Raw genomic sequence first — 26,261 nt, forward strand, 5'->3', positions numbered from 1 at the left:
CTGAAAGTCCAATTTCTCCTTGAAACAGAAAGGCTTTTCAAATGTGGCTTTCTGGGTTTTCCAAGTTGCTGGTGGGTGGATCTGGAGTGGGCATCCCATCTGCACATCTGGCAGGGACGCCTTCCAGATTTTCCTTGTGACTCAGGATCAGTTTCTGAGTGCTGGGCGGGGCAAAAGCTCCTGAAGTTGCTGTGAGGCACCTCCCCCTGTGAGCAGAGCTTGGTACAGCCCAAATAGTTTTCAGGTTAAGAAAGCCAGAATCTTTGTTCAGCTGCACTGGCTGAGCAGACTTAGTGGGGTTACCTGGCTAAGAGCAGCAGCAGCAGCAGCAGCAGCAGCAGCAGCAGCAGCAGCAGCAGCAGCAGCAGCAGCAGCAGCAGCAGCAGCAGCAGCCTCAGCAGCAGCCACAGCACCAGGGCTTCTGAGAGAACTCAGGTGAGTAGAGCGGGTGTCTACAGATTTAGTTTAAAAATTTATTTTCTGAGATGTAGCATATAAGAGACTCAAAGAAACTTCAGATTTGTAGTTATTCAAACTTTGCGTCTTTGAATATGGTGGCTTGTCTGGATCGAACTTGTGTACACATGTGCATATGTATAATAGTAGCAGTTTTGAAACTTCAAAAAAGGGGAATTTTAGGGAGCTGGATGCAGTGATGTTGGTGGGGCAGCCAAGCAATTTTCTATGTTATGTGCTGCTCATAAATACTTGGTAAACAAGGACAAATCTGGGGGAAGATTGGGAGAAGTTGGATGGCTGGCAGTTTCTGCTGACCCAGAGTTATAGGTGAAGCATTGAAATTCAGGCACAATCTTGGAGGCACACTGTGTGCCCACAGCCTTTAATCCCTTGAAGTGGGGTGCACGGGCCATGGGCTGCTGCACAATGGAGAGCGGCAGCCGGGGCTATCTTAACTCCTTGTCTGCACAGTCGAGAGACCTTCCTGCTCTGGTGACAGGTTGATCTTGGTTATTCTATTATCAGCCCCTGGGCCTAGTTTAGTTTCCCTCTGATTCTATCTTTGGTTTAAATTTTGAATTGCAGTCAAGGTTCCATCCCCCACCCGACCCTGCTCCACTCTTGCTGGGGCTTAACTGGGCTGCCTTCAGTCATGGTCAGGGAAAGGGAGCTGCCACACATTGCAATGGAAACAAGTGGGTGTGAGGATTTCAAACTAGAAGTTTGGTGAAAAGCACGTCGGAAAATTCAGACAATTCTACTGTTCTGCCTGCCACAGCAAAATGTGTCCTGGTTTCTATTAATGTTTTATTAAACTTTAGCAAATGCTTCATTTATTAATCTTTGTTGTGAAATTACAGGCTCTTTATGGTCTGAATGAAGAAACAAAATTGGGGTGGGGGTTGCTAATTAACTCTCTCGTTCCCTGGGTGTTTTTCATTTGTGTGTTCATGTGTTTGTGTGTGTGTGTGTGTGTGTGTGTGTGTGTGTGTGTACACATTCTTGCATGCATGAATGCAAGCACATACACTCATATGTACGCATATGCACTCATGTGCACGAGTTTGAACAGAATTCTTTATTCATCATTAGTGCTTCCAGTGGTCCAGAGGACAGCTTAAATATTTACATAGTCAGGAATAGGTTAAAAAACAGACTTTCTATGTAGCCTCGCAAGTTTTCAGTTCCTAAATTAAAAGCAGAAAACAGCCCCTTTGTGACCCCCAGTTACTTTGATTAGCCTTGATTTGAAATCATATTTGCCTTCTGACAGCTTGCAGTTCAAAAACAAGACTCCTACGTGAATTCTTGCAAAAAGAAGACAATGAAAATGCTCAAAAGAAATGTCTTGCTTCCAGTTTTGTGTCTTACTACCACAGTTCTTCTTTCTTGTTTCAAAATAGAATCTTGGTGAAAGAGTCAGTAGGTTCCAGTTTTAGTGGCAACTCTGGTACTATGCAACCCTGGTAAAGCCGCTCCACTTTACAGTGAAAGAAAGCCGTTGTACTAACTGGCTTCTAAAAGTCCTTCCAGAAAAACATTCTATAAAAATCAGAATTACATTCTCGAAGGACTGTAAAATTAGACTTTTAGGATAAGCTTAGTCAGCCAAGAGAGCAAGTCAGCCAAAAATGGGAGATGGAATAGGGAGGAAAGAATGACAGAGGGGCCATTTTATATAGGTCTTCTAAATGTCAATGTGTGTTTTATTTTAAGCATGTGATCATATTTCCTGTTTCTAAGAAATGAGATTTAATTTGCTAAAATTAAACATTCCCTAATACAACTGCTATATGTTAACGTATTTTTAACAATCAAAAAGTACACTCATGTACTTTATTTCATTAGCTCTTTCAAATAATGCCCTGAGATGCGCAGGGCAACCATCATATTCCGGTTGTGTCTATGGGGAAACTGAGGGTGAAACATACTATCTAAAGTAAGTGAGGGCATTGGAGGTGGGGCTTGATTGTGAATCTCCTGATTATGCATGATCTTGGTATGATTTTGATTTTCTTTCCTTGAACACAGTCTTCTCTCCAGACAGAGTAAATCTGACCTGTGGAATACAGTAGAGTTGATCAGGAGAGCATTTGGCTCCTTTTAGATCCCAGAATGTCTAGCCAAAACCTCGAATCTCAACAGCCACATCTAAGTTCCCTGGCAGATATGTGACCACAGATGCAAGACACGATTCTACTTCTGCAAAGATGGAAAGCAGTGGTTTCTGTGTAGCACGTAGATACTGAATTTTATTCTTCCCATCAAAACACAACAAACGTCCCTCATCACCCCCCAGTAGTGGGGATAATATTATGCATAGAGTGGGCAGAGTTAGGTCTCCTGTACTAAATTGCCTGCTCCCCACCCCACTTTTTGTTTTACCTCTAATTTTTGCAGAATAAAGGAAAGAAGGTAGCCGAGGCAGATGATCAGAGCCATACTTTCTTGCCCTATGCCGGCTAACTGTACTGCCTACCTCACCTACTCACTTGAATCCAAAGAAATTTGTGACCACAAATCTTTCTATCAATGTTGTTTCCAAATTAATTTGGTGTCTGTTCTAAGGCTGACCCACAGTTAAAAATGCAAATGATTTTCCACTAAGAATCTGCCTGGCTCCTGAAAGCTTCAAGTCCGACGAGCTGCCAAGGCCCTTTCTCCTAGCTGCAGCCTTGAGTTCCACGTGGCAGACTTCCTCCATCTTCCCCTGGCCATTTCCAGCTTCCCATGTGCTGAGCCTACCCCTATCCATTGTCGTGGTAGACAGTGTCCCTCACATTCTTTCTTTCGACAGTGGATCTGAATTCTAATAATTCTGCCTATGGCGATTGCCTCAATGATAAGCCTGCAGTTTGTTCTGCCTAGGCAGAGTTACCACTTGCTCTCGGGCCTCAAGTCGCCCTTCAGAATTGTTCATATTCCAGAGGTTACCTAAAGATTTGGGGGTTTCATTAAAAATCTCCAGCTTTAATCTTTGTCTATCACCTTTCCTAATGTGTGATCTTTAATTTAATGACCGTCTCCTCCATACCGCCACCTGGTGCAGTGGAAGAGTAAGAAAGAAGCATTTCAGTCTCTGCGTGGACAGAGGAAAATTGTGCATAATTATGCCAGTCTATACATTGCTGGGTTTCCCATTTTCTGAGAGCTAGCTAATGAGCCTTTGGATAGAAAGGGTTTGGATTCTCACATGATCATTAAACCATGGAAATAAAGAACCTTTTCAATACCTACCATGGCAATAAATTCTAGGCAGAATTCCTCAAAGTTGGGCATCATGTTTGCTTTGGAGGATTTTTCTCATTTGAACTACAAAATCTTTTCTCTAAAAAATACAGTGACAAAAAGATGAAGTATGGTATAATGGAAAACCACACACCAGTCCTGGTATTTCACAGACTGGGGTTTGAATCGATCTTGCTAGTTTCTAACTGTTGTTTCTCTGAGTTGCCATTTTTGAGAAAACAAAATGAAGGGCACAGGCTGTGTCTTACAAATCATGGCCACTGCAAAGGAAGAGCATGCTAGATAAATTGAACAATGCACATTTCAAATAATTTATCACATAAACATTGATTTTCTACTTAAGACAGTTATCTACTTGACAAATGTCTGTACAATGCTGAGATATTGAACGAGGTGCCTAGGAATAAGAGTTTTAATGCCTATTTTGCAACCACAGGGTATTTTCTACTTATGTAAAATTGGTTAACACTAACCGTCTCAGTAGTTACATCTATAGCTTAAGGGAGAAGAATATACATCTCTGGTCTCATGATAAAAATCCTGATATGCAAAGAGATCAAGGTCATAGAGCAAATGGAAAACAGTTGCCTTATTATTTAGTCAGCAATGGGGGTCAATTCTACTGTGTAAATCTGGCAGGATTTATAGCAAAATTGTACCCCCAATGAAAGTTCAAATACATGTTTCTCCATGAGTCACTAAAATGCAAGCATCCTCATGCAAAGGCATTTACTCTACTAAGATTTGACCCATCGATACCAGTTATACACTTTGTCTCTGAAATAACCTATTTGGATCATAGTGTGGTTTATTATTTCTTTGGTTTCAGTTTAGGGGTGTGTGTGTGTGTGTGTGTGTGTGTGTGTGTGTGTGTGTAAACAGCTTGTGAGTGCCAGTTCTTTCTTTATACTATGTAGTTCTTGGGGGATTGAACTCAGGTCATCAGTCTTGCTAGCAAGTGCCCTTCCCCAATGAGCCATCTTGCCAGCCCTAAATTTTTTTTTGTCTTTAAATCAAACCTAATTTTGTTGAATTGATGCCGCTTCTGTGTTTAGACAGGCTCTCTTTGTAATAAATTCCTGTTGCAAGCTTTTGTGAGTCTTACTATTTGACTGATTAGCAAAGGAGACTTTGTGAGAGCACATGGGCAGGAAATACCCATTTATCCAGAACGTTCAGGCAGTAGGAGGCTCTGGCAAACTACATGTCCTAATTGCCTCAGACTGTCCCATATTTACAGCCCCAGTCTCTGGCAATCCACCAAATCTTCTAGGGAAAGCAAGAAGCTCAGGGTTATTTGCTGTAACTTTGAACACACATGAAAATTAGAGTCCTTTTGTAACAGACTCTGAAAAGGAGCCTGGGCAAACACTCAGGTTGGCTCTGATGTTTAACTGAGAATTATTACTGATGCCACCAATGCTTCCAAATACAATGAAACACATTAATATCTACAAGGGAACAGACTTAAAGCTGGTTAATGGAAAGCACACGGTGTTTTGTAGTGTTTCCACAACCCTTAATTTGAAAAACAATTGATAATAAATAAGGCTCTGGAAAACATTGTGGCTATGTTCAATATCTTAATATTTGGATTAAGAGAAAGAACGAGTTTCTTACAGATAACTGTGCCATAAAATAACATTGAGAAATTAGAGTCAAATATTTATGGTTTTTAATCGGGGAAACTATTTTATCATGACACAGTGCATGGCAAAAATAAAGGGCATGCAAAGACCAAGCAGACAGGTATTATTGATATTACTGCTTTTATAAAAGAATAAATGCCACACGAGTGTCTGGGAGAGGGCTTACTTAGGGAGCCATGTGATGATGTAAAAGCACGGAGACTGTGGCAGCACACATGTGGAACTCCAGCGAACTAATACAGCCAATTTAGGGCTTTGCTTTTTGTTCCTTCTTCTTGAAAATTTCATTCATTCTTTTTTAGAACTCTGAACCATAGGGTTTTTTTGTTTTAATTGTACTGGGTTCATAAAATCATGGGAATAAAGGTTTAATGTAGTTGACACCATAAAAATTTCACAACATCTTTTCATTTACTATGACATAGAAAGATCTATTATCACTACAAAGCTATTTAAAATCAAATTTTCCTTTTGAATTATCTTCATACAAACCAATTATTAAGGATATTTAAGTGCAGTCTTCCAGATTTTGTATAAAAAAACCCCACTATATTAATTTTGTTTAGGTGGCGTTTCCTTTTAATGTTTTTTTTTTTCAAAGAAAAGGAAGAAATAGTGTATTTTATTGCTATGGGGTAAAAACCTATAGTCCATCAAATTAGTGTAATTGAATTTCAAGTCTGCCTTTTGATTTTAGAATCTGCAAATGATTTTACACTTTGAAGGGGAAAAAAAGACCACATAATCTTTATATCTTTTTATGTGTGTTTGGAGGCCATCTGCTGAGCTCTGTTTCTCACATTAGCCTCCTTGGCCAATAGCAAAATAGACGAGCTCTTTAAATGATAAAACGAGAGTGGTTGTGTAAAAGGACTTGTTAGAATTGAAAGAGGCTATTCCCCCCACCCCCATGCATCCAGGGTGCAGCTTTCCCGGACACTGACTCATTCCAAACAAGGTAAAGTAACTCTTTCTCCTTTATCGTCAAATTTTAACTGAACTTTTCTGAGCTCTTCCATGTCAGTATAAATGGAAAATTACCTTAGCTGACAATCTTTACATTTCTTATTTATTTTCCCATGAGACTGCTAAAGTACATGTTGTTCCGTTTGGCAGATAAAAAACCCAAGGTCCTCAAATGGTTAAGTGTTTACCCAGGGCCCAATATTTAGCTGAACTTTGACTCTTCTTAAACATAGTGTCTTTGCCTCAGTCCAAAGGCTCTGGGAGGAAGCCACTGCAACGACTGACATTTGTGGAATTCCAGGGAATCCTTGAAAGACCTAAGAAGTTCCACCAAGTAATAATTTTTGTCATTCTAGACATAATTGGATAACATGGGTCCTCCTATGAAGCTCTTCAAAAACCAGAAGTACCAAGAACTGAAGCAGGAATGCGTCAAAGATGGTCGGCTTTTCTGTGACCCCACCTTCCTACCAGAGAATGATTCTCTGTTTTTCAACCGACTGCTTCCGGGAAAGGTTGTGTGGAAACGTCCTCAGGTAATTCATTTTTCTGTCTCCTTGATCTACTTCTGATTCAAAACTTTACCTTACCCATTTTTTTTTTACCTACATTGACCTACACTTTAGAAAAATTGAAAGTCAATCTTCTTTCTTCCTTTCTTTCACTGTTGTGCTCTCGTTCTCTTTGTTGAGTTATAATTAACAAATAGAAAATATACAGATGTTTTCATATGCCTACACAATTTAAGATGACTAATATAAATAAGTTGACATATCCATCATCTCACACACAGGTAGATTTAAAGCAGGCTTTAGCCTGAAGAGACTAAAATTGTAGTCGATTAGTCATATAAAATGTGCAACAGCAGAAAAATAAATATACTATGCTTATATGTTTAGAACTTCATTTGAGTAAACATTGCAATCCAAAAAGAAACTATACTCTTGTCTCTTTAGCTAACTGCCTATCATACTTATTTAAGGATAATCTCAGATCAATGAGGCCAATATCATTTTATACAGAAAGCATCAGTGAAATAATTTCTATGTAGAGAAGGCAGAGCTTGTATTGGGGGAGGGAGTCTTGTGAACTGTTTATTAGATTTTATCCACAGTGTCCTTTCAGTATTAGCCAATGGGATTTACATATGACTTCAGCCTTTCAACGCTCATTAACATTCACTACTAATAGGTCTCTTACAGCAGGGCTCAACAACTCTTCATAAGCTGTATATGAACTAGAGCTCCGTGTATTCTAAGATATAGTGATAGAGTCTGGAAAGTAATTAGCAACTTTGCTTTATCAAGCGTTATGACTGGACAGAAGGACAATCTATTAAAGCTCCTTCCCAAAGATGATGCATATGGGCCATAGTGAAATAGCATAAAGGACAAGGACCTGAAGACTTTGTTTGTAAAGACATGTCTTTTTATATATGGTTATAAAACACATTAGTTACCAACTCAATGTTTTTCATCTTTAATGAATCAACAATCATTTTGTTGTAATTTCTACCAAATAAACTCATAAAAGGTATAAAGAATTGCTTTAGTTCATACACATTGCCACTAGGTGGTGCCAGGATACATTGGCTTCAATATCTTTTTTCTGTTATACTTGAAGAAAGGGATGGAACAACTGAAGTCTTGAAGTCTTTTCTTTAATATTATGGTTTTTACGAATAATCAAAGGCTTTAGACTTAGATATCCTAGTGACTAGTGTTGACTCACATGAACGGTACCTATTAAAAGTATGAGACTGGAGCTTGGAAGTGTAACTCAGCAATAAAGCAGAGGTTCAATCCCCTGCATCAAAAAAAAAAAAAAAAAAAAAAGAAAAGAAAAGAAAAAAAAAGAAATTATAAGGCTGGGAGAAATCTCCATTTCTAAGCTTATAAGTTGTTGACACCTCTGCAGATGATTTTCTTGCCTGTAATAGAAATCTGGGAAATATGAGTAGAATTCATTAGCTGGTGTTTAGGAATACAAAGATGTAAGATTTCCTACTTCTTAAAAATATGTGGAGAGAGAGAGAGAGAGAGAGAGAGAGAGAGAGAGAGAGAGAGAGAGCAGGTAACAGAACTTATGAATGGAGGTGATAACAAATGGCAGATGTAGTTCATAAGATAGCATGGAATTGGGGGCTGGAGAGATGGCTCAGTGGTTAAGAGCACTGACTGCTCTTCCAGAAGACCCGGGTTCAATTCCCAGCACTCACATGGCAGCTCACAACTGTCTGAAGATCCAGTTGCAGGGGATCTGACACTTTCACACCGATGCACATAAAATAAAGTTAAATAAACCATAAAAATATATTTTAAAAGATAGCATGGAATTGAGAGAAGTTTATTGGGTAGGTAAAGAGTAGTTTGAAGATGCAGGCAAGAGAATGATTAATGGTGGTGAAGTCTTAGGGGAGATGGAAAGAGATCTATCTGGTGGGTGGCAAAATTGGAAGCCAGCATGAAGCCGTTCCCCAGATGTAAGTCAAGTAGACAATCATTAGGGAATGTATGTGTGGATGGATATAGAATGAACACAAGGAGAGGAGCAAAAGGAATTTGCATTTGTGACATGCCTGGTATGGATTGAATTCTTTTTTTGAAGTTGTCTATGCATTATTGCACTTTATCCTTATTGACCACGGCTTAGAAAGGCAGGTATGTTACAATTTCTTTTGTGTAATTCATTTTTTTATTTAAAAAAATCAAAGGGATATGGGCATTTTGGCACTTGCCATTAATCCCAGTACTCAGGAGGCAGAGACAGAAAGATCACTGAGTTTGAGGGCAGCCTAGCTTACAAAGCAAGTTAGGACATTTAGGGCTATCAAGAGAAATCCTGTCTCAAAAAAAATAAAAATAAATAAATAAAGTATCAGGGATCTGCAACATGGCTCATTGCTGACTAGCTTGGAGACCTGAATTTGGTCCCTGGAACCTACATAGTGAACGGAGAGAACGAACTCCCAAAAGTTGTCATTGGACCTCCATTTACATGCCATACATGTGCATACACACACACACACACACACACACACACACACACACACACACACACACACTAAATAAATATAGGGGGCTGAAGAGATGGCTCAGTGTTTAAACACACTGACTGCTCTTCCAGAGGACCTGGGTTCAATTCCCACCACCAACAGCTGTCTGTGACTGCAATTCCAGGGAACCAGACACTCATGACAAAACACTAATGCACATAAAATGAAAATAAATAAAATAGAAATAAATGTAAAAGCAAAACAAGACTAAAAATAGTAGATTGCTTCCTTTCACATTGATGCAGGAACTAGATCTCCAAGAAGAAGGTAAAGAATCACTCAGGATCCAATCCCTGGCAAACTAAGATTTGACTCAGGAGTTGACTCCAAGGTTCACATAAATTTTCTTTCCTATCACAATATGCTTGGGTCTCTTTCATAAACATACACTTATGTAGCTTCCTTTCTAAGAGTGCTCACATTCATCCTCGTTGGTGCTGCTCTTACATGAATTGATCCATGTTCTCTGAACATGATGTGAGAACAGTGTTAATAAACCCAAAGGCAGAGGCACTTGAGAGCCTTCCCTAGAACATTCTCAATGCCATCCTTGTGGTCATCACACCACTATGACCTAGGACTAGGCCTCCACATGCTGGCCCAGACGGTGGACATTGAGCTACTAAGGAGTTAAATAGTATCATGATGCTGGAAACATAAAATGTTATTTTATGGTATATAATTAAGAAGCTACAAAAAGTTTTTGAAAGGGGGTAGGTCATCAAGTCAAAGTAAGGTTCTTGGCTATCAACTGAGCCTTCCCTGAATGCTGGGTATTACTTTACAGCTAGAATGGAAGGCAAGCTTGTGTTGAAGAACCACGTCACTGTTCTCTGGCCTCCCATCAGGAAAGTTGAGCGACAGTTCTAGGCTCCTCTGAATTGACTCAGGAAGATCAGATGGGTCTTTGCCTTATTGTTTTATTAGAAATGCTGAGGTATTGGTTTTCAGGAAAGTGTCTCAACTTTTTTCCCATTTTTATACCACATAACCTCATACCCAACGAAACTTTTAGTTTTTTTTTGAAAAATTTAAATAGACATGGCATGATAAACCAACTTTCCTCCCATCCAACACTCTAGGTAAGTGATTTGACACTGAGATGCATTTCCCAGTCCTTCTAAAATTTTGTTTTGAGAATAAATCTTGGCTAGTTGTTCTCTTGACCCAGTTTGAAAGTAGCTGAACTACAGGTGTGTGTGTATGTGTGTGTGTGTGTGGAAGTAAGTTTGGCATACTTTTTTCCCTCATTGTTGAAGTTTAAATCCAGGTTCTTGGATATACTAGGCAAGCTCTCTACCACTGTTCAAAACTCTAATCTTGAGGTTTCTATCTATTCTGTGTTCAAAGTTTCTATCTTCTAAGACTATATACCTCTAACTTTTTGAAGTTTCTTCAAGTATCAATGGTATTCCATTGGTATATACCAAATTTCAATGGTATTCCAAGGAAGCCACTCAACTTCTTTGACAGATAAGAGTTAGTACCACTTTGTTCCTTCCTATTTGCAAGGTTTCTTTTGTGTTTTTTTGTGTGTGTTGTTGCTTTTTGTTTTGTTTTGTTTTGAGACAGTCTTGTTATGTAGCCCAGGGTAGCCTTTTGCTCAAGATTTTCCTGATTCAGTTCTCTCAAGTGCTGGAATCATAGTCCTATTTCACTACATCTGGCTCTGACACAGTTTAAAGGAGCAGTAAATACACAGGAAATATGTTTCAAATTAGCCAGTGGCAGATCAACTATCCACACTCTTCAGAGAAAACCTCTGCTTCTTTACTCTTCCACTTTTTATAATGATCCAGTGTACCCAGATTTTCTCCTAATTTTCTGGGCACACAACTATTTTCCATGTGCCTTTTAATTTTATTTTTCTCCTGAGGACACAACTTGTAGTCTTAACAGTTTTTGAAAAGTAAGTTCTACTAAGTTGCAGTATAACAGTAAGTCTGCAGGTAGAAATTTAATCTGAATTTGCTTGTCAAATTTCCACAGAAATTTTTTTTCCAGTTCTCTCCAACCACCCTGGCTTTTTCCTGATTGCCTCACATCCCCTTAAAATAGTGTCCCAGAGTCAGATGCATCTAATCCCTGACTTACATGGAGCAAAGTCTCATGGGAGTTTGCACAGCCAACTGTGGAAGAATAAAGGGCTCCTACACAAGATCTTCTGGCAACTCTCATGATCAACTTCTAAGTTCTGACTCTACTACCAGTGACTTTTGTTTAGTATTCCTTCATGGTCATTTTGTTACATTGTCTGGGTGGGACAGGAAGGTGAGGAAGTTCCAGGTTAAAATTGTGATCAGAAGAATGGCTGGAAAAACCTTATGAAGGCAACCATACCAAGAATAGTATATAGGCTTGGGTAAAAGATAGCAAGTGAGGGAGTAACAATAGAAGCAATCCTTCTCCGTGTTAGTAGAATTCCCATCTACTGGAGGACTATGACATTTGGTACAGTAGTTTGGACTTAGATGACTCATGAATTTTCTCTTATACCCAGAGATTACGTGTTGCTACAGAAACTGATTTTAAGATGTTTTCTATTGTCTACACAATCTGATAAAGCTGAAGAGACTCGTATCCTTTCTCCAGATCCCATATTAATCTAAAATTCTGTGTTTCAAATAGTTTTCATTTTTTTTATTGAGGGAACAATTTATTTTTTTTCAAAGTTTATTAAAATATAAAAGTTTCCATTTCCACCCCTCCTCCCAACACCCTCCCACTCCCCCCACTCCCTCTCCTCTTCCCTCTCCATCCCTAAGAGCAGTCAGGGTTTCCTGCCCTGTGTGTAGTTCAAGTTCCTCCCCGCTCCCTCCAGGACCAGGACGGTGAGTATCTAATCAGACTGGATCCCCAAAAATCCAGAATATGCTGAGGAAACAAGTCCCAGAGTCATTGTCAATGGCTTTTTAGAAAGACTTCGGGCCAGCCACATTCAGAGAATCCAGCCTCCTCCAGAGAATCTGGTTGGATCAAGCGCTCCTTCAGTCCCAGTCAACTGGCCTTGGTGAACTCTCATTAGATCAGTCGCCTTGTATCAGTGGGTGATCGCTCCCCTTGCCGTTCTGATTTGCTTTTTCATGTTCTTCCTCCTTCTGCTTCTCCTTTGGACCTTGGGGGGCTCAGTCAGGTGCTCCAATGTGGGTCTCCGTCTGCATCGCCATCCATCGCCGGATGAAGGTTCTGAGGGAACAATTTATATCACATGAAATTTACATGTTTGACATGTATATTGTGACCCTTTTGGTATATGTATAGAGTTGTGAAAATATTATCACAATGCAGTTGTATAGCAATAGCTGCATCAATTGGTTAAGATCTGCCAAACTGAGCAGGGAAAGCCCACAAGGTCTCAATCCTACACAAATAACTGAGGAGAACTGGGAATAGGAGAAGTGCCTTTCCTACAGGGAGTCCTGCAAACATTCCTAGAAGTAACATTATGCAGACTGAATAAATTATATTTAGGAATACATATATATGTACATATACATTTATGCATGCAATAACAATTAATGAAAACAGAGGCCAGAAATTTGAAAGAGAGCATGGATGTGTATGGGAAAGTTTGAAGGGAGGAAAAGGAAGAAATAAATAATATAGTTCTATTACGATCTTAAAAATGAGAAAAATTAGCGGGTTGAAGAAAAGGGGAGACACAGGGAGGGGAACAGAGAAAAATGTAGAGGTCAATAAAAATAAAAAATGAGAAAAATAAAGATAAATCTCCACATTTATTTTCACTGAGTTATTCCTTGCTCACCAGCTACCACTATTCTGCTTTCATTTGTCCAGATTTGCCTATTGTAGGTTTTTCAACAAAAATTTACATTTTAATGAGTTATATAAAGTGATATAGATTCTCATTATATAACCTTACATAAATTCTTTCACTTAGCATACTGTGTAATGATTTGGTTGTTTAGACTGAATATTGAAGTTGAGCTCTTATTCCTAGCTTTCTTACTGAGTTCTCCTTTGAAGGAAGGGAACTGTAGTGGTGATAGAATGTTCACACAGAAATAAAAATTCTGAGCAAGTGAAGTTAAATCTTTGAGAGAACATTGGTCTGTGAACCCAGATCTACCTATAAACTCCCCATCTAGAGATGGCTCAAATTTCTAAGGATATCATAATGCCTACTTGGGTTAGCTCACATAGTTCTCTGGTCCCGAATGAATATTTTATACCAGGTAGCCTCTAATTCTTCTGGAAATTGTTAATCATGAAGTACCAATTGAAGGGCTGACCTTATCCCTATCTGCTCTCCAAGCTGGACACACAGTGCTTTTGAAATTTCCTCCACTTTTCTGGATGCTGGTTATATAAGGAATATTTTATTACACTGTGGTTCCTTGTGGTTTACTCTGAATCTCAATGCTTGCTGCCATCAAAAGTTACTTGCATAAATAATTGCTAAAGGTCTGCATTTAATTGTTCCAAATAGAGTGATCTATGTGGGGCTACAGATCTCATCATTGTAATTCCCATCCCCACCAGAGGTTTCTGGGAATAGGGATGAGGCGAGAAAAAGTGAGACATCCCTCAGTGTTCAGCCAAGATAATATATTTCCTAGAAAAGACGTTTTCTTTACAGAACATTTATCTTGGGATGATAGTATTTGGGGAATACTCCAGCTTTTCTTGTGTTCAATTTCTTGGTATTATGTATTCTCTACCTAAGAAATAATTTTGCTTTGCCAAATAGCTCAGTTCAAGAATCATTTCAACTGTGCCAGCACATCTGGAGCCATTAGGAACACACAGCATCTCCTCCATCTCCTCACTACTCTCAAACCACCCAGACAGTATGGATATATGAGCCATGGCCTCTTCCTGAACCCCACTTTTACCATGTCAGCGTAGCTCAGGCTGAAATGTCCTATCTGTGCTCTGCATCTCAGCTTAGAGTTACAGAAAATTATCTACAACCTTCCTTCTCAAACCCCAACAAAAGATATCCAATATATGTGTAACTACAGTAAAAAAAAAAGTCTCTTAAGAGCCATTTCATTATTTTTCAGTTATTTCTGAAAAGTTCTTAAAGCTGCCAGATTTGTATTGGCTCATTCTCCTTATCCTTTCTACCTCCTTGGCTGTTTTGTAGTCTTAATGTTTCACATAAGAGGTGGAAGATATGGCTTTACAAAGAATTATTTTCTGTCTTCCACATCATGGTACTTGCATGTCATGCAAGACTCATTTATACTCAGTCACTTGGCTTCTGGAAATTAAGGCCTATTGGCAATATTTTAAAAAAAAAAAAAAACAGGAGCTGAGAAACTCTTGCAGAGAAATGGAATGTCGAACAAAGATTATACAGTACTGGAATGGATATCTATGTGGAAACTGTGCAATATTATTACCTTACATAGGGCCATTGATAAGCTTAAAGATAAAGGAATGGGTCAGCCGAAGTCTTGGGGTCCCTTCTTTAGTATTATACTTTTATTTTATTTTATTTTATTGGGTTTTTTTTTTGAGACAAGATTTCTCTGTATCTTTGGTGCCTGTCCTGGAACTAGCTCTTGTAGACCAGGCTGGCCTCGAACTCACAGAGACTCGCCTGCCTCTGTCTCCCGAGTGCTGGGATTAAAGGCGTGCGCCCAGCTAATATTACACCTTTATGAAGAATCAAAGGTTTTAAACCTAGATGTCCTCATGACTGACTAATTAACAAGAGACTTGAGTGGCCGCCCTTATCTGATGACCTGTTTTCTTCATCAGTAAAATAAGAAGTGACTAGGTAGTCTCTAATATTTCTCATGTTTTTGATATTTGATGACTGCTATTACATTTTAAAAATCCACTGTTAAGTATTGTATATGGAATTTTGAAGTAAAATAAGGCTGTAATACAGGCTATTAATAATAACTATAACCAATTCACACAAAGCAGATACTAATCACTCAGTTCCTCATTTTGAATCTGCTTGTGTGTCTTTTTGCTCCCTTTTGTGAGTAAAAGTTCACACATTAAAAGTATTGGCTGGGTGTAGACTCCTGCTTATCTAAATTAAGCAGATTGCAAAATAACTTCAACCCCTAGTAACACTATGTAAAACCAGCAACTAATTTGCCTTAAAATACATAAAAAACATTTATTCACTTATCAATACTCACTTGACTACTTTCTATGCCAGGAAACAATCCTATGTCTCATCTGTATCCAAGAAATTATTGTATAGCTTTACATTTTGCTCCAAATAAAGTGCCAATGTCTACCAAAGGGAAGAATTATGGTGCTTATTAATTTCATCTTAGAAAAACAGAGGAAGCAGAGGGAAGAAGACACATCGACCTAACTCATCTAGTACACCTGCTCTGTGTGCTAAGAAAATGAAAAGAAAAAGCAGCTGACAGCCCATAAAGTATTTTATAAAATAGAAGTAGTCTCCTAAGATAAAAGGTAGTAATAAGGCCCCAGACATGCATCTTAAACAACAACAACAAAAAGAAAAAGGCCAGAAAATGCAAAGCTGACAACCCACATAATTCTTTCTTTTTGACAGGTTGATGCCCAATTAATCTTCAGTTTGGATGTATCCCTGCCCAGAATGTCTATTTCTTTCCAGAACTGTTTTGGCTTTTAACAGATATTTGGAATTCTTCATTTTGAACACCAGACCCTTCATCAAGGAGAATTATATTCATTAAAAAAAATCGACATTATACACCAGAAAAAATAACTGTTTCTATTTAATAATTTTAAAGGATGTGGATCTAGATTTTCTTTCCATTTGCAACTGGGATTTATTTCAGCAGGGGATGCAGAATGTCATTTTATGGGCCAACAGCCCCTTCCATAAAACTGTTTCCATTTATCAAGACTTAATTGAGATTTGATGGTTTTGAACTCTACAAATGCTGATGCTCTGAACCACATCATGCCTGCAATTATATAATGTCATGTATAGTGCTATGCCTTTGCTCATGCCTGTAGCTCCATCTGCGGTGTCTCAATGCTTCTCCCTTGTCCAGTAACCAATCAGTAGTCATCTCAAGTATCTAACCACCCACTACAGTTTCCCTTCCATCACTAGATGACTTTGGGAAATTCTTTCTTTCTAGGCACTGATCATACTTTGAAAATAGCTCCATTTTGCTTTCCTCACATTTTTTTTGGTAGTTACATTATTTGGCTTTCATCTTTCCAGCTCACAATGGGAATGACCCAGCTAATGATATTCTGAAGTAAAAACACACATGTATTCCCCTAACAAATACTGCTCCCACTCTCTGGCCAGATACTTTTGGAAAATACACCATGGAGACAATGCCTGCTGAAGTAGTCCTGTGAAAGGCTTATTAACACCTGCTGTTAATGCTGCTGTCATTTATGTTCATACAAAGGTGGGGGTTGGGAAAGCGGGTTGTCATGGAAACTGCTGTTGGTTTTGCTTTGTGTTAGAAAAGGGCTTCCTATATGGTCTCCTAACTCATTTTTCCTAGAGAGGGAGAGGCATTAATGTTCACCTCTGTCAGACCTTGTCTCTTAAAGGTAATTGCCCTTCCAAGGACAGACACTTCAGGGAAAAATCTCATCCTGACAAAAATGAGATGAAAATGCAGTGTGCTAATTCTTAGTTCTAGTCTTCACGGCTGTGGTAAAAAATGCCTCCAAAGGCCAATGACGAAGGCCTTCCAGCAGCACAGGCCAAGCTCTCTCATCCCATTTCCTCAGCTATTCACCACACGGTCATTTTTCTGTGTATACACTCTCCACTCCACGGCTTTGTGTTTGACCACAAATCTCTCTAACCTTCCCTTTATCCCACCTATAAAAATCCTAGCCACACTTAACCCTGTTTCCTCTATAGGCTGTTCTGCTTAGCTTAGCTTCTAATGACACTTAAAAATCTCCTCCCAGACTTCTGCATAACAAATTTCTATATCCCCAGGACATTTCTGATGACCCCCATCTGATTGTGGGCAACATCAGCAACCACCAGCTGATCCAGGGAAGACTGGGGAACAAATCAATGATCCCTGCATTTTCCTGCTTGGCCGTTCAAGAGTCACACTGGACAAAGGTATTGTCTTTTCTTTGGGCTCTTAGTCTGTTTCCACTTTCTCCTTGAATAACTTGACAGAACATCAGTTTCTACCTTTTTTAATGAGGCCAGAAGTATCAGGGTGACTAATTTTTGTTAATAAGAATTTTCACAAATGTAGACAAGCCAAATTTTACAGTGAAAATCTAAACCAACTCTCTTCTAACACTGGCATTTTGCTGGCCTTTCTTTGTCACATATACTCGCTGCTCTTTTTTTGCCATTTGTAATGCTTTGACTTCATATTCCTTCAAATTGTAGTCTTTGTACCAATTTGCTCTACCAATTTGGAGTAAGTAGGAGCCAGGAAGTCATTAACACATAGACGCATAACAGAAAAGGTGAGAAATACAGAAATGGATCTTTGAAAGGGGCCTAATAAATTATTAATAGCACAAAAATTCCTTAATATTCTGATAAATTTCAAAACAACAAAGAATATTTTCTTTGGTACAATAAGCATTCTCCTAATAAAAACAAATTTCAAATATTTATGTGCAAATGTTACAATAGAATTGTTTTTATTGTTACAACAAAAAATGTGTTTTTATTGTTGACATGACTAAAATCCATATTGTGTAGTCTACATGAAACTCTAGACATGGCAAATCAGAACAAGCATTATGTTTTTATTGGTTTTAATTTTTACGATTGTTGCTTTATTGCTTATTTTCCTGCATGAGTATATAGTGCATGTGTGCATGTGGAAGGGTGAACTCCCGCACATACCCACGGAGGCTAGAAGAGGGTATTTAGTGTCGTCCTCTTCAACTCTCAATCTATTCACTATCCCTGAAGCCAGAATTCATGTTTTCTCCTCTAATCTAAAAACCATAATGTCCCCCCAATCCTCTTGTCTCTCCCCTCTGAGGAGCTGGGATCACAAGCATTTGTAGGGACACATAGATGCTGGGATCCCAATTTCAGGACTAGTGATAATGGAGTAAATGTTCTCAATCAGTGAACCATCTCTCTGATCTTAATATTTCTTTTCAATGCCTTGTTCACATGTTCAAACATTTGATCATGCATCTATGTGGATAGTCTACCATATAGCTTATTTATTATCTATGGGGACCCCTCCAACGGTCTTGAATACAGTATCCTCTGTATTCAGAGCAAGAATGACAGGTGTCGTAATCTCACGCACAGTAAAACTGACCTGTGGAAACAGACGTTGTAGAAGAATCGCCATACTCTAGGTTTTGGAAAGCTTCCATTTGCTATATGGCTTGCCTAGGACTTCACTATAACCTCTATATCTTGATATAATCTTGCGAATAATACTTGACTAAATGTTCTTACCTTTACAGACAATTCCCAACCATAAGGAACAGGAATGGGATCCTCGAAAGCCAGAAAAATATGCTGGAATTTTCCGCTTCCGTTTCTGGCATTTTGGAGAATGGACTGAGGTGGTGATTGATGACTTGCTGCCCACCATCAATGGAGATCTGGTCTTCTCATTCTCCACCTCCATGAATGAGTTTTGGAATGCTCTACTGGAAAAAGCTTATGCAAAGTAAGGAGGGGTTTGATTAGTCTGTGGTCATGATACATGAAGAAAGATCATATTTGTCTTTGGGAATGCATTCCCTCCCACTCAATCCCAGAGTTAAAATTGGACTGCATTTAAGTAAGATTTAAGACATTTCTTTAGCCCTGGGTCTGCCTATTATGACTCATGGATATCAGAGGATCAACTGCTCTTCTGTTAAATTCTAGGTCTGCTAGGTAACCTTTCAGGTTGTTAATCTAAAGTCCAAAAAGAGTTCTCTTCTCTTTTTTTAACCTTGTCTGTCATCTTCTTGTAGAAAGAAGTTTCTACATGAACTAACATTTATCAACATTGCCTAAGCCCCCAGAGTTTTAATTGTAATCTCAAAGTATTTTCCACTTCATATCCAGAGAAAAGCCAGCTGGTAAAGGCTGAGCAGTGATAGTTTTAATTCTTGGGAACATGATGTCCTTGACCTGGATAAATAATTTCACCAAGATAACGCTGCATACTTGCTTCCAGACTGCTAGGCTGTTATGAGGCCTTGGATGGTTTGACCATTACTGATATCATCATGGACTTCACGGGCACATTGGCTGAAATCGTTGACATGCAGAAAGGAAGATACACTGATCTTGTTGAGGAGAAGTACAAGCTGTTCGGAGAACTGTACAAAACATTCACCAAAGGAGGCCTAATTTGCTGCTCCATTGAGGTTTGTGTTCACCCAAAACACTCCTGGCCAAAAAAAGAAAAAAGAAAAAAAGACAACAAAATTTAACAAGGAACATTGTACTTAACTCAGAGATTCACAAAAAGAGCCATTAGTGAAACTCAGAGAGCTAACATAGGTGTGAAGTACTGGCTTGGATACTGAGGTACATTAATTTCTTTTTATCCTTATGAACTTCAGACATTCCACTGAGTGCCAAGGCACTATCCAAGTTGGTGTAAATAGCTTCTGGTAAATTATTACTCTTATCTTGGCTCCTGGATATTTAAGTTCTAGCTGTTCCCTCAAAAATGAATCTGCCCTACCATATTTTTAAGTCACAGTTCATATTAATGTAGGACAGTGATTATTTGGAATTTGAACTTTTAAAATAACTTCTTATATTACTTTATTTTCTCTCTTTCACTTATGTTTGTGATAGGTTAGATATCAGGGTCAAATTTCCATCTGCATAGGGAGAACTTGATTTGGTCATGTCAGGATGAAGCAACAAAGGGAGAATAGAGTCCAGGACTTGGGTCTCCCCAAATCCTATGCCCTAATGTATCTTTCTTTGCTACCAGTCTCCCAGTCAGGAAGAACAAGAAGTTGAAACAGACTGGGGACTACTGAAGGGCCATACCTACACCATGACTGATATTCGCAAGCTCCGCCTCGGAGAAAGACTCGTGGAAGTCTTTAGTGCTGAGAAGCTGTATATGGTTCGCCTGAGAAACCCGTTGGGAAGACAAGAATGGAGTGGCCCCTGGAGTGAAATGTGAGTGGCATCTCACTTTCATCCCTACACCTCCAAATCTGTAGTTCTCCCAAACCTATCCCTCTAGATCGCCAGGAGGCCGTCAAACAACAGAGACTTCTCTGAGCTCTAGTCAGGCATGGGGTCTGCAACCCAGCCAGGTTAAAACAAGGCAGACCTAGTCCTCATGCATCTGGCATCTTTTGACATCTGGGAAACCATAATGACTTAATCTGTTTATAATTTACCTGCTTTCAGTTCTGAAGAGTGGCAGCAACTGACTGTAACAGATCGCAAGAACCTGGGACTTGTCATGTCTGATGATGGAGAGTTTTGGTGAGAAGTCTTTCTGCAAGAAGGAATTTGGTTTTCTTATTAGAAATACATACTAAGACCAATCTTCATTTCTTTCCCTGTTCCTTCCTTTTAGGATGAGTCTGGAAGATTTTTGCCACAACTTTCAGAAACTGAATGTCTGTCGCAATGTGAACAACCCTGTTTTTGGCCGCAAGGAACTGGAATCAGTGGTGGGATGTTGGACTGTGGATGATGATCCTCTGATGAACCGATCGGGAGGTTGCTATAACAACCGTGATACCTTCCTGCAGAATCCTCAGGTTAGAGTCAATTATTTTCCATTGCCTCCAAGCTACCCAGGTAGTCAATAAGAATCCAGATCTTGCTTTGGTCCTCCCTAGAGTATTCATTTAGCATCAGGTCTTCGAATCTCCTGTGTACTATTCTTCAACCACAACTCCCAGGGATTGACTCAGATGCTCATAAGACCCAGAAGACCAGGTCTCTTTAGGGAGACTTGCCTTGGCAACATTTTCAAACCTAAGTTAGGTTCTCCAGCTGCCTCCTCCTGTTGTAAATGTTACAGCTTGTAACTGTTGCTTGCTGGTGATGGCCACACACAGCAGAGAGATCTGCTTCTATATGTGGTCTCAGTTCCCCCTCTCTGTCTTTACTGTTTAATTATTTACCTGACACACACACACATCACACTGTTAGCTCTTTTCGTATAGGTCACACTTACGCAACCCATTACTATAACTTGCTTTTTCCTTTTGAGAATGAGGCAATTCTTTTCTCAGGATTGAAATCACTGCCCTGCCAGCTTCTTCTTCCAGCTATGTACCACCGCCATCCTATTATCGGTGACATTATAAGTGGTCAGACCAGGTACATCCCAAGAAAACAACAGCAAAACTCCCACGAGCATCCCAAGCTTGAATTTATAATGGCCCATATGAAGATGGGCTAAGGCACAGCAGATGTCACTCTGGCTGTGCTATGGCCTCATTGCCCATAGACATGTCTCTTCTTCCTACAGATCTTATTGCGCAGGCAATTTGGAGAATACTGAGGCTTGGGAAACTGGTTTCCTTAACTCATAGTTTTCTTTGCCCTTTGCTTCTTAATGGTCCCTACAGAAACTTTATAATTGCTACTCCTCACCAAAATGACTCTCACTTAGAACCCTATACAAGTTTCAGGTACTAAGTAACTATAACAAACCGGGGGAATGGCTTCTCTGTATGTATATACACAAGATTGACCTTTGAGGTCCTTATCTGGGTTGCTCATATGTCTGGATTGGCTTTATAAGTCAACCCAGAGCTATATGGCAAAGCCTGGTTGAGTGAATTATGAATGCTTTCTGTCTTTATGAATTCTGAAATGTTTCACTATATAACTTTAAACACAGGGTTATAATAAGACGAAATGATTAACTTTTCAGGAACATACATATTAAAACTTACCCTCTTTCACACCAAAGACCTAAAAATGGAGTTGCCTCTCAGTACATGCCGGATGTCACAGCGAGAAGCAAGTATAATGATCTTTACTTAGCAGTGAATTAATTTTCTGTGATATCATTGTATGGTCAATAGTAAAGTCCAGAAATGAACCCTGTTTCCCATTATAGATTTTTATTCCCTGAAATTTAGATTTGATTATCTTAAATCGGAGTACTAATTCATCTCTTTGATGAATTTCCCTCAGTACATCTTCACTGTGCCTGAGGATGGTCATAAGGTCATAATGTCACTGCAGCAGAAGGACCTACGCACTTATCGCCGAATGGGAAGACCTGACAATTACATTATTGGCTTTGAGCTCTTCAAGGTAAGAATAGCATTTAGATCAGAAAAAATCAGAGCATTCAGAGGCTACATTAGGAAGGGTTAGAGTTAGGAAAACTAGGAAGGGATAAAGAGGACAGCAGAAGGAGGACCTTCTAACAGACAAGCTCTGAATTTAACAGAATGGAAATCTCGGTTTGCTTCTAGGTGGAGATGAACCGCAGGTTCCGCCTTCACCACCTGTATGTTCAGGAGCGTGCTGGGACTTCCACTTATATCGACACCCGTACTGTGTTTCTGAGCAAGTATCTGAAGAAGGGCAACTATGTGCTTGTTCCAACCATGTTCCAGCATGGCCGCACCAGCGAGTTTCTGCTGAGAATCTTCTCTGAAGTGCCTGTCCAGCTCAGGTTCAGTTTTATTGTGATGCTCTGCAAACCCTTGCTCTCTTTTCCTCCGAGTCTAACCCTTTCACCCATTTTCTTCTATTCATACAGTCGAAGAGACAATATTCTCAAATTTGACCTCACTAATTGAAATAAAAGTGATCAAAACATTTCTCAGAACAGAGTTATGGAAAATTCTCCAACACAGATCAGAGATTTAGAGTTCTTCTCCGGGATTTAAGGGGAAGGGATCTGTCACTTGAGCTCTGTCACTTGGAATTTATCTTCATCTCTCTGGTTGATTCTATATTTTTTGAGTCACTGGGCTCCTCTGTCTTGTTCTCAGTGCTGGGTAGTTTAAACTACACTTTTCTCCAGCTGTACCCTCTTGTATCATTAAGTGTCAGGTCTGCAAAAAAGAAAAGAAAAGAGAAAGAAAACACCCTCATAGAAATATAAGCCATGCCTGTGAAGGAATAGGATATGTCACTCAGATTCTTACATGATTCTACAGGGAAGTCTGTTTAGGCAGGTCCAGTTCATCATGAGGTGACACATTTTTTTTTTATGTTCTAGGGAGCTGACATTGGACATGCCCAAGATGTCTTGCTGGAACCTGGCACGTGGCTACCCAAAGGTGGTTACCCAGATCACTGTTCACAGTGCTGAGGGACTGGAGAAGAAGTACGCCAATGAAAGTAAGACTGGCAGGGGTGTGCAGGAAAGCAAACTGCTGTCTCAGTTACTGCATATGTGACCAGAACACATTATCAACAACGGTTATCTCCATTGGTATTTTTAGTCCAGAGATTTCAACCCTTTTAGAGAATGGAACGTGAACATTGCTGGGAAATGTCTGTGTAGCAGTCACTTTTCTATCCCTATATGATATATGGGAAAGGAAAGGGAAGAGAGAACGAACATTCTTGCGTTCTACATCATTGTGGTGCTCCAGTTATGTGGAAATTTCCAGACTTGATTTCGTGAAGTCATAGCTTCTTTCCCCTCTAGAAAGGAAACATTAACCCCTCTGTTAAAAAACAAATGCCACTTTGTTCCAGCTGTAAATCCGTACCTGGTCATCAAGTGTGGAAAGGAAGAAGTCCGTTCCCCCGTCCAGAAGAATACTGTGCATGCCATTTTTGACACACAGGCCATTTTCTACAGAAGGACCACTGACATTCCTATTATCATCCAGGTAAGACTGAACAAGGTGTCTTGGGGAATTTATGTTCTTTACCACATATCATAGTCTCCCAAGTACCTTGTACTTTTAGGATGCAGAGCAAAGGCTCTCTGTTATGCACTTAGTTAGTACTCAAAGCACTTCTCATTTAGCAAAACATCAACTTCATTATTCATCTTTACCTTAATGTCACCTTACACGTGACCTAATTTTCAATAGGCACATGACCACATGTTCATGAGTACACCTGTGAACACTTGTACTATAAAGTCCCATGAATAGAAGTATTTGCCAGTTCTGCTAACTCCTATGTTGCTAGATCAGTATGGATAACTTTAACTTGGCAGTATTTCTGAGAATACTTCTGATCAGCTGTCTTTATGTAATAAACCCACAAATAAAAGATGATCCCTTGATCTACTTTCATCTATATTGCTTGGGACATTATCTTCTCAATCAAATAGCTACCAGGAAAAGTTAAGAATGTCTCTTGATGTACATGCTAGGTAGATGCCACTAGATGCATCAGTCTCATGGTTGGTTGTTGTTCCTCATTTTCTTTATTTGTCTCTTCAGGTCTGGAACAGCAGAAAATTCTGTGATCAGTTCCTGGGACAGGTTACTCTTGATGCTGACCCCAGCGACTGCCGTGATCTGAAATCTCTGTACCTGCGTAAGAAGGGTGGGCCCACTGCCAAAGTCAAGCAAGGCCACATCAGCTTCAAAGTGATCTCTAGTGATGACCTCACTGAGCTCTGAATATCCAATATCAGAGAATCCTGACGATTTTTCATCTTTTATGTCAGGCTCCAGGTCTTAACTAAGATTCATAATTACTGAAACCCTACATTTATTAAAGTTTCCTCTTTTCTGATATTTCCCATACCTCCCAACGTAAGTAGCATCAGTAGCTACAGAACCTAGATACCTCCAGCAGCTGGACAGGGGGAGGTGACAGTCCCATCTGGAGATCACATGTTTGTTGAGAAAAGATCCTTAGGGCTTCCGGGGGTGAGATTCAAATGGGTCAATAACAAGAATCTGGGCATTCTACATGTGTCTTTGCTGTTTCCACTTGCCCAACATATCTTCCCTGCAGGGCATGTTGAGGAAGGAGAGGCGATCAAGGCCAAGCTGGTCTAGCCTGACATCCCATCTCCTGACTGACACTACAGCTTTACCATCAACACTTTACCAGTAGCGAGAGCTGACTTCAATGGTCCCAGCCCTTATAACCACCACCACCACCACCACCACCACCACCACCACCACCACCACCACCACCACCGGAAAGTGTAGTCACGCCCTAAGTCAAGTCACTCCCCCACAGTGTTTTATCTTCATGTTGAGGAAGTTTCCTACGTGCTTAATAAAGAGCTGGAGTTCAGTGAGGCTGAGACAGTGAGAAGGGCTTGAACTTCAGCAAGGCGGAAGCCAGCTGTGTGCCACAAGAGGGAAAAGCAGAAGAAGCTGCAGTGGGTGACAAAGCCTCAGTCCCCCATCCATCCACACACACCTACACTCACACATGCGCATGTAGGTGCGCACAAACTACCATTCAGACGGTCAGTGGGCAAGAGTAAGGACTAGTGAAGTATCATGCATACCAAAAAGATGAAGGAACCCATTCAGTAATAGGACAGACAGTTTGGGGTCCCTGACTACAATGTGAAACCTCTTGCTGCTGCTACATTTACAAACAAGCCCATTGCCCTGTGCTTCCTAATATCATTGGTACTGAAAACTCTATATGGGAACTTGAGAGTCTGGGTCCCACCCTGACCCTCTGGCTTTTCCCTCTGTTGGAAAGCTCCACTCCCCAAGGGTTTGTTTTTCAGTATGTCTACAAAATGTCCTTGTGAATCGGTCATTATGTGTGCTTTCCCTCATCTTCATCTCTAGTATTCTGTCGTTATTTAAGGCCCAGCATAAATTCCACCTCCTCCATGAAGTTCTTTCAAAATCTATTCCCAAACACCACCTCCACAATATTTCAGTGCTTCTGCAATATTGAAAAATAAACATAGTCGTAGTACTTAGTCTAGTTCAGCATGCATTCATTTAAAAATACATTCTGTAGCTCCTTTTTTTAGCTTATTCATTTTCAATCATATTTTGCAGTCTTTGTAACTTTTACAGTGCCTTTGCCACACTGCCTTACACAGACGAAATCACAATAAAGTTCATATTCAATAAAT

The 26,261-nt window shown here is 39.7% G+C and overlaps 1 protein-coding gene across 1 annotated transcript; it reads left to right on the plus strand.

The window, feature by feature from the left end:
• The first annotated feature begins 315 nt into the window (after nucleotides 1-315).
• On the plus strand, nucleotides 316-26,261 carry Capn6 (calpain 6). The gene is made up of 13 exons (XM_048441780.3): nucleotides 316-435; nucleotides 6,680-6,859; nucleotides 17,282-17,413; nucleotides 18,748-18,956; nucleotides 19,455-19,647; nucleotides 20,229-20,422; nucleotides 20,660-20,737; nucleotides 20,832-21,018; nucleotides 22,412-22,534; nucleotides 22,699-22,901; nucleotides 23,454-23,575; nucleotides 23,939-24,075; nucleotides 24,640-26,261. The coding sequence occupies exons 2-13, from the start codon at nucleotides 6,695-6,697 to the stop codon at nucleotides 24,820-24,822; spliced, it is 1,926 nt and encodes a 641-aa protein (XP_048297737.1). The 5' UTR covers nucleotides 316-435; nucleotides 6,680-6,694; the 3' UTR covers nucleotides 24,823-26,261.

The sequence above is a fragment of the Myodes glareolus genome, chromosome X, assembly GCF_982192425.1.
Source record: "Myodes glareolus chromosome X, mMyoGla1.1, whole genome shotgun sequence".
Classification (NCBI taxonomy): Eukaryota; Metazoa; Chordata; class Mammalia; order Rodentia; family Cricetidae; genus Myodes; species Myodes glareolus.